The 9,522-nt window shown below is 39.0% G+C and overlaps 1 protein-coding gene across 1 annotated transcript in view; it reads right to left on the reverse strand.

The window, feature by feature from the left end:
- Nucleotides 1-5,067: 5,067 nt before the first annotated feature.
- Nucleotides 5,068-9,522, reverse strand: part of plekha2 (pleckstrin homology domain containing A2) — a 14,551-nt gene continuing 10,096 nt past the window's right edge. Inside the window, exons 11-12 of the mRNA XM_046035654.1 lie at nt 6,881-6,958; nt 5,068-6,752 (exon numbers count right to left, since the gene is read on the reverse strand). Of these exons, the coding sequence (XP_045891610.1) occupies nt 6,300-6,752; nt 6,881-6,958 (531 nt within the window). The 3' untranslated portion in view covers nt 5,068-6,299. The remainder of the gene's footprint in view (nt 6,753-6,880; nt 6,959-9,522) is intronic.

Genomic DNA, 9,522 nt, shown 5'->3' on the forward strand with positions numbered 1-9,522 from the left:
TAATTTGCACGAGAGATCTGTTGACTTTATAAACATCATGTGTCTAAAGCAGGTAGGCCTATGGTCTGAACCAACCCACTGTGGAAAATACTGAAGCCCATATTGATATATTTAATTCGAATATATAAACCGAAGTTACATATAAAAATATTAAAATAAATAGGCCTGCTGTATAAAATAAAATAAAATACTAGGCTATAGTCTAGAATGTCTTGGGGGGTTTTTCGCATATACACGCGCTTATGTTTTATTTTAAAAAAAAAGCATCAATAACCGCAGCTCTTACCGTCTTAAAATATCTCTATTCCCCGGTGTTAGACCTCCGGCTCACTGCACATCCTCTCCTGCGCGACAAGCGGGTGCTGCAGTGAAAGCTCTCTGCCACTGGGAGAGACATTATGTGTGTGTGTGTGTGTGTGTGTGTGTGTGTGTGTGTGTGTGTGTGTGTGTGTGTGTGTGTGTGTGTGTGTGTGTGTGTGTGTGTGTGTCTTTATAAATGCAAACCCAAGTTTCCGATCTGCTGTTACCAATGAGCATATCGATGTGCAGACACTGACTGATGTCTTCAAATAGCTCACACACAACACTGCATGTGAAACCGTAAAGAAGGCTACGATATAATAATAGATAATAAATAGGTAATTTACTGTTATTCTAAGTTTGTAATAAAAAAGTCACCTATACAGAAGAATTTGAGCGACAAGCAACATATTTTAACTTAGGCTAACTGAAACGACTTTTCATAGTAGGCTACACTATCAAGTATAGCCCATAAATAAGACAGTATTGCCTATCTTGTTCCTAAAAAGCAATTAAGAGAACATACAGTATTTTACTAATGTCGATCAGACTATATTGGACACATTAGCATGCTGCTGCAAGTCTACAAGGATTCCCTTGAAATATGTTGATCACGTTCATAATATTTGTTTACAGGTTTTGGTGGAGCCCTTTCATTACACGCAGGTTTAAAACTTTCAAACCAGCAGAAATAAACAGACGTCGCAAATCAAAATGCAGACTTGGAAGTTTTTTTTATAGGCCTATGAAAAAAACACGTTTAGACTAAAAAAAACACATTCATGAAATTCTTGAAACAATTTCATGAAAAAGAAACTAGAATAAAAGCCCCGGAAAAGTAAACAGTTCCAGACTTAATTATCATACACCGCTAAAAAGTTTTGGAGTTACATCCAAAAAAAGGCTAAAATGTTTTATTTGCATCCCTCCTTCTACTCTTCAGAAATGGGTCAAATATACAGTTTTAAATATTTCCTTTGAAAAAAAAGAACAATTATTGAGAACAAGTGAACATGCTGTTCCTTCAAATGTTATGAACAAATAAGTCACGAACTTCCAGTCAGAATAAGTGACCAACACTCACTTTTCTGTTTATTGAGTCTCTGAGCACAACAGAGAGTGATATTTCCCTGAAATCCGTTTATTTATTTTGAAAATCTAAATTATTTTATGTGTTCCTGAAAAAATATGCACTTTCATACAAGTTCGCTAAAACTTCCCCCGTTGCAGGTTCCAATTACACAATCGAAAACAATCGGCATGCATTTAATCCATCTAATTACCTCTTGATTTAAAGCCACACAGTTAACTTTAGTTATTATTTCGTTGTTTATACATTTTGGGAATTAGAAAGTTTTCATGGTTGTTGCCTCTTTGATAATTTTTCCAAATTATCAAATATCTTATGCTTAAAAATAACAAAATACACTGATTAAAACAACTAGCCTAATTAATAAAAATAAAAACACAACTTTAGCTACATTTCTGACTTAAACCCCTGGAATATATTAAATAACTAACTCACTCTTGATAAATCTAACAAACAATAATCTAAGTTAAAAATAATTTTCCATTAAACCTGGAAATCATTTTCCTATGTATCAGAAACTTACTCTAAATTATTTCACTACCTTTACATCTGATGTCTGCATGGTGTTGGCTTTCAAAATTTTAATATTTACTATTTGACTCCAGTTTAACTCCACATTTTTACAGTAGCACCAACACTATTAAGCTACACCACATATACTTTTCATTGAGGTTAGTGTTAATCTGAGTACATTTACTTGGCAACATGTTTTGTCCTTTAAATATTGAAATATTGTGTAATTGATCCAATTTTCAAACTGGGTATTGCTTTTTGGACTATAACTATTCATATGGTCTCATCCCTCAGTTGCTTGGTGTATGCAGGAGAAAAGTAAGAGGCAAAGGTTTCAGTAATACCTGAAATGAGGTGCTGGTGGTGGCCAGACGGCTCATTATTGTCCCATCCTGGCTTCAGCTGACTGGATCCTCTGTTCTCCGTCTGGAGGAAGTGGTGACGGGGTCCCAGACCTCCTGCACTCAGCAGGTCTGTCTCACACACCTCAAGCTCGGCCGGAGCGAGTGTGTGTGCGTGTGTGTGTGGCATTAGAGGGCAAGGTCAACCCATTTCTCTGCAAACAATCACATCACACAGGGCAAAATACATTCCAACCTCCCCTCCCCTCCCCACAGCCTCCAGTTTGTAAGGTGGTCTGATGTGGGAACAGCGGAGGGTGGTGGTTTGGCAGCAGTCCAGACGGGGCCTCCGAAGTCAGATGAAGGAAAACCTGTTCCACATTAATATGACTTCATATTCAACCCGACGCTGCTTTCTGCACAGGCTTAGTTAAATGTGACACTCTTCTTTAAAGTCGGTGTTTGTTATGTGACTTTTAAAATGTGCCCTCAGATGAGATTATTAGTAGTTATAGTGGTTTAGTGAAGAGGTTTACACATCACACAACCGCCCAAAGGTGAGAGAACTCTAATAACTCAACATACAAAGAAAATCTAATTTTAAGTCATTAGCACTGTCAGGTTAAATCACAAAGCTGTAGTTTTAAACCTAAGAACGAGAAGAAAGTGTTTTAACTGAAAATCATGAACTCTATTCCTTTAATATTCTTCCAATTATTCAAGACATTGATCAAATTATTGGCATGGGTGTGTGAACTCTCCAGAGACCATGAAAAACTCTTGAAGAAGTAACTCAATCATCATTATAGCTCCAAATCACAGTGCCTTTTCTGTTAGGGAAAAAAGGGCACTTGAGATGAATATCAAACTTCACTTCCCTCTCTCATAATCTTCATGTTTCACAAATAGCCACAGTTTCAAACTGGAGTATGCATTTCTTGTGCTGGGATTAGACGTGTTGGTTTATTTTACAACAAATGTGTAAAGATTTTACACATGATCAACTGACATTTTCTAGATTACTGAATAAATAATGTAGCTGGATATCATTTCATTAATCATGAAACTTTTGTTTGACTAAACTTCTTGTTTGTAGCCCAAAAATGTACAAATGACTGCGATTGTTTGGTTTAATAAAATAAACAATATATTTTGATGTATATTGATCAATATTTATTAATTCTACACTTTTCTCATGATGCCATGTTCTGTTTTGAGCCCTGAATTTTATCGTTGATGGGGCTTTTATTTTGAAGGTGGGCTGGACATACAAATAGGAGGTGTGGACGCAATTAAGTGTCAAGCACAAACGCAGGAAACTATTGTCCCTGTTCAGCAGCTGGCCCGGCATATCCCCCATTCATAACTTTTGTCATGCTTTGACATTGTGAATTTAAGTAAATTATTATGGCCATTATAAATGGTTTTATTGGATTTCAAAGTGTGAGTGGCAAAGCCAACAGGACTGCTTTATGAGATCTTCAGCTGCGTGCAAGCCCACAAAAAACTGCCTTCACACACTGGTCAGTGTGGTGAGTGAAGTGTGGTGTATGGCAGCTCCCTCTAGTGGCTTTCTTCTGCAAACAGGGAAATAGCAGTGGAAACAGTGGAAAGCAAAGACACCAATGTGACAAAGTCAGAAACAAACAAAACTGACCATGTAGTTGTCTTCGTCACATCAGCTTATGCCACTGAACAAGCAACAGAGCATAACCATCTGACTACAGTGCTCCAGGAACATGACTATATTTAGGAGCAACATGTAAAATCATGTGAGTGTAATGGCATTAGACAGAGGCAGAGAGAGAGAGAGAGAGCGAGAGCAGTCATCCATGTGGGAACATTAACATTTAAGGGAGCAGTGTGTCTGTCAGCCCTCAGAGCTGCCTGTCACTCACAGGCGTCAAACTGAAGTGCTACGTGACCTTTACATCATGTTTGCGCAGACGTACAGAAAATAAATTCAGCCTCGAAGGCTTACAGTGTGTGGCCATAGTTTCAGACCTTTATCTCTTTATTGTTTCTTGACTTGTTTCTTTATTTATGGAGAGATGAGAAGCTCACCAGAAGAGTTTATTATATTGGTGGGAAGTTTTAGATCTGTGTGCCAAATCCTCCCAATTTGGTGGAGTTTTAAAAGGCCAAGATGTGTACAATCTTTTTTCCTTTCCTTACACTAATCAAACTTTCACTGTCCCTTTCTTCATCACCACTGGGCCTGCCACATGTTTCTACTTGGATTTCTCTCAGTACCTAGGGGAGCTCTGTCTTTAACAAACTGAAAACTCATTTCAACACAGCTGACATTTCACGAGCACTCAGGGCCTTTTTTATCTACAGACACAATTTAAACTGTTCAGTGGAGACATTTTAGCCTTGCCAGTCCTGCAGCCACAGAGCTGCACTGGGAGTGGACAGAGGTCAGGACAGAGTTTTAGGCGTTTTACCTAATGGACCTTTGCACTGGACGTGTGAAACACTTCACTTAACACAGCCTCTGGGCACTAGATTGGTATGTACGTGTGTGCATGCTGGTGTTTGTGTCTACATAGTGTCCAAGGTGACAGTGTTAAAGGTCAAAAATGTTGGCCCTCTGCATGCCTGGCAGATGGACATTTTTGAATGCAAGAGAGAAAACGCAGATAAAACTTTAAAAAGTCTTCTTTCAAAAGGAATTTAGAAAACTTCAAAAGTCAAAGTTAGTTTGTGCTGTCTTTGGTGTACAATGTGGATTGACACACCGTCCACTAGATGGCAGAGTGTGAATAGACAAACTGCAACAAACAATGAAGCTTAGATTAAAAACAATCCAAACAAGACAAATAAAAAGCATCTTTTAATGTACAAGAAAAAAAATTAACATTACACGCAGGCAGACAAGTGCACAGTTTCAGAAAACGGAAATAGTTATGAACATGGTACCACATCAATTAAGTCTCGAGGTGAACCTGAGAGGGGCTGAGACTACTTGTGTAACAACACAAAGTATCTGAGGCATCATCTCAAAGGAAGCTGTAATATCAGCTGTGAAAGCTGTGACAAAACCCCCCGAAACACAAGTAAAAATGGGAAAAGCAAAGTGCGAAATTACTATTAAATTACCAGAAGTAGTGGCACATTTTCCCCCACATAATGCTGCAATAAGAATATCACATTTTCAAAACTGTCAACCAGCTGATCGGCTGTACTTTGATGTTGGCAGTACATTCTACTACACTTACCACTGCTGTACTGTTATAGTACCCTGTTAAAAGCTAAGAGGGGTCACAGTTTACTTATTAAAAGCTCCTGTTTAAAACATAGCGAACACATAAAAGCTGCTGCTGACTCCATCTTCTCTGTCTGCACCAGCTTCAACAACAGAGGAGTTCTCAGTCAGTTGGCATGTGAGTGCATGTACCGTTTTTTTGAGACAGCAGCAGGATACTTTCACCCAGACACCTGATTAGATGTTAGTACTAAAATGCTTGTTTATTATTAAAGATGGTAAGTTGATGTGAAGCTTTTCAGATCATGTCTCAGGGAGAAAGAGGGAAAAACATTGCCGGGCTCCAAAGAAACAAAAATTATGTTAAAGTACTTAGTGAACATATGCTTGAGTATAAAAATGATGGATACTAATGTGTTAAAATGCCTTTAAACACGTGTGTGTGTGTGTGTGAATACTTCTAGCAGGGGTGGAAACATGTTTTTGATGACAGCGTAAAGTCTCCGATGGGAGCCAAGTGCAACATACTGAAAGCATGTGCCGTCATATGTCTGCAAGAACAAGATTATTCAAGTTTTCAGAGGATGTTGCACTAAAAACACTCTATTATACTTTTTCACAGTACTGTGAACAACAAACACTGCGCCCCTTTGGTCCCCTTCCAGCTGGGTGCATACATTGTCTGCAATACAGCTACAAGACCAGCAGGGAGCCCCAATCTCATGACATGAGGCAAATGGTCACAGTGACTTCATTAGCAGGGAATACTATTATTGCCAGTCACATTCATATTAAAGCAAGTACCAACACTTGAGTCCAAACAGGAGTCTGGACAGACTTCATTGGACTAGACGTCCGTTGTGCGGATGTCAACATCATCCAGGCTGAAGGGGAAGCTGCAGCCGGTGTGAGACTGAGGCTGCGAGCGGTGCCTCCGACGCCCGCTGGCCACGTCTCCTGACGCTGTGAGGATCCCCAGTCCGCTGGCCGAAGCTGCTGGAGGCACGCTGGGGCAAGGGGTCGGGTTGGAGAGGGAGTTGGAGGAGGACGAGGTGGAGGACGAGGTGGAGGATGAGGAGAGAGAAGGCAAGGTGGGCACGGGGCTGAACATGCTGTCTTCATCCTCTGCGTCCAGGATGGAGGGCTCACACGATGGGACGGGCATCCAGGGCTGCCAGCCTGGGGCCACAGAGCAGGACTTAACCAAGGGAGGTCTGCGCTCGTCACCCTGTTGACCTCGAGACGCTGAGGAGGTGTTGTGACTTCGATAGAGAGAGGACGCACGTTTAAATAAAAAACCCTGCAATTAGAGAGACAAAAGCATGTTGCCATTGATCATACGCTACACTTGTCACTTGCCAAGAACATATAGAGATAGTAAACATATTTGGTTTTTTTGTCAATCGGAGAGGCAGTGATTAGAGTTACCTTAGGGGGACCTCTGAATTCCTGGATCTTCATCTCAATGTCCCTGATCCAGCCATGCATCTCCTCTGGAGAGTCTGTCTAAAGACAAAGATTACCAGAAGATAAAGTCTTGCAGAGCGGAATATCTGCACTTACTTTTAAATTAGCCATTGTAGTGGTTTGTCCTATTGTGTTGCATCACATTTTCTCATAGCTGCTAATCGATAGGCCTATTCTATGTTTTTCTTACCGACAACAAATCATGAAAATACCCAACCAACCAAAAATGGATACTGCTAACAGTATCCAATAAACATGGGCACTGTAGTTTGTTTTCAGTCAATCTCATGTATACTGATCTGCGAAACACATGGTATTTAACAAATCTGAATTAATCCGCTGCTAAAAATAGTCCCCAACAAATGCACTGTTTACTCTTTTTTGAGTAACATTTGCCAAAACCTTCAGTGCCCAGCTGTTTTAGGAAAATATTCTTTGCCCTTTTTAAAATTAAATTATGTACTTGTGACATGTTTTTAAAGACATACATCATCAGCATGAAACAATAAGCTCAAGGGTGCCACAGAATCTAAAAATCTAAAATACCAGAGCAAAAATAAATCAGAGCTTGACTGATATACAGGTGCATCTCATAAAATTTGAATATCATGGAAAAGTTCAATTATTTCCTCACTTTTATTCAAAAAGTGAAACTTTAATATATTCTAGATTAATTATTCATAAAGTAAAATATTTCAGGCCTTCTTTAGTTTTGATCTTGATGATTAGGGCTTACAGCTCATGGAAATCAAAAATCCATCTCTCAAAATATTAGAATAAAGAATGTCTAATACATAAATGTTGACCTGAGAAGAGCAATTTCACTGTATAACTTGTTATATTGTGACAATAAACTTACCTACCTACCTACCTAGCCTGTAATGTGTAATAAGCCTGTCATAGCCTTCAGTACACACAACCAGAATCATGGGGAAGACTTCTGACAGTTGTCCAGAAAACACTCATTGACGCCCTCCACAAGGAGGGTAAGCCACAGAAGGTCATTGCTTAAAGGGCTGGCTGTTCGCCGAGTGCTCTATCAAAGCATTTTCATGGAAAGTTGGCTGGAAGGTTAAAGTGTGGTAGGAAAAGGTGCACAAGCAAAAAGGATGACCGCAGCCTTGAGAGGATTGTCGAGCAAAGCCAATTCAAGAACTTCAGGGACCTTTACAAGGAGCAGACTGAGGCTGGAGTCAGAGCATCAAGAGCCATGATGCACAGATGGGTCCAGGAAATGAGCTCCAAGTGTTCCATTTCTAGGATCAAGTTACTCCTGAACCAGAGACAATGTCAGAAGTGTCTTACCTGGGCTAAGGAGAAAAAGAACTAGACCATTGCTTAGTGGTCCAAAGTCCTCTTTTCAGATGAAAGTAAATTTAGCATTTCATTTAGAAATCAAGATCCCATGGTCTGGAGGACGAGTGGAGAGGCACAGGATCCAAGTTGCTTGAAGTCCATTGTAAAATTTCCACAGTCAGTGATAATTGCTGGTGTTGGTCCACTGTGTTTTATCAAGTCCAGAGTCAATACAGCTGTCTACCAGGAGATTTTAGAGCACTACATGCTTCCATCTGCTCACAAGCTTAATGGATATGCTTCCTATTCCAGCAGGACTTGGGCCAAAACAACTAGTAACTGGTTTGCTGAGCATGATATTACTCTGCTTGATTGGCCAGCCAACTCACCTGACCTGAACCCCATAGAGAATCTATGGGGTATCATCAAGAGGGAAATGAGAGACACCAGACCCAACAATACAAACAACTTGAAGGCCGCTATCAAAGAAACCTGGGCTTTCATAACACCTCAGCAGTGCCACAGGCTGGTTGCCTCCATGCCACGCTGCATTGATGTAGTAATTCGAGCAAAAGGAGCAAAATATTTAACCTTTTTCAGAACTTTTCAACTTCTTAGAAGACCGATATTTCTGTGTTTTACATTCTTTATTCTTATATTCAAATTATTAATTATTATTACAATTAACTATTTTGAGATATAGATTTTTGATTTCCATGGAGTTGTAAGCAGTAACCCTCATGATTAAAACCAAAAAAGACCTGAAATATTTCACTTTAAGTGTAAATAATCTAGAATATGTACTGTAAAAGTTTCACTTCTTGAATAAAATTATGGAAATAAATTAACTTTTCCACGATATTCAGATTTTATGAGATGCACCTATACATCATGAATGGCCTATAGATGAGCTGGTGTGAGCTTATCACAGACATGTTGATATTGGAGTATGTCGGTTGATAGGTAATAATAATTGCACCCAAAGAAAAGGTTGAAGTTATTAGAAAAAGTGTTATCATTACATAGTTTGTGCACCAGAAAGAAATTATGTTTGTTTTTTTTCAATCATACAATATTCAACTTGGTACCTAAATACACATCTTTATAACAATTAAAAGTACCCAAAGTTCAAAGAGATCCTTCTTAAAACTAATTTTTCACTTTGGTGTGCACACTTCCACTATGATGATATTCTCTGTTTGATCTATTTTTGTTTATGTGTTGTTTGTTTCAGTTTAAATGTTTGTCATGCTTCCTTTTTTTTTTTTGTGGACAAAAAAAAAAAAAAAAAAAAAAAAAGAATTTGT

Source organism: Micropterus dolomieu, linkage group LG21 (genome assembly GCF_021292245.1).
Source record: "Micropterus dolomieu isolate WLL.071019.BEF.003 ecotype Adirondacks linkage group LG21, ASM2129224v1, whole genome shotgun sequence".
NCBI lineage: Eukaryota > Metazoa > Chordata > Actinopteri > Centrarchiformes > Centrarchidae > Micropterus > Micropterus dolomieu.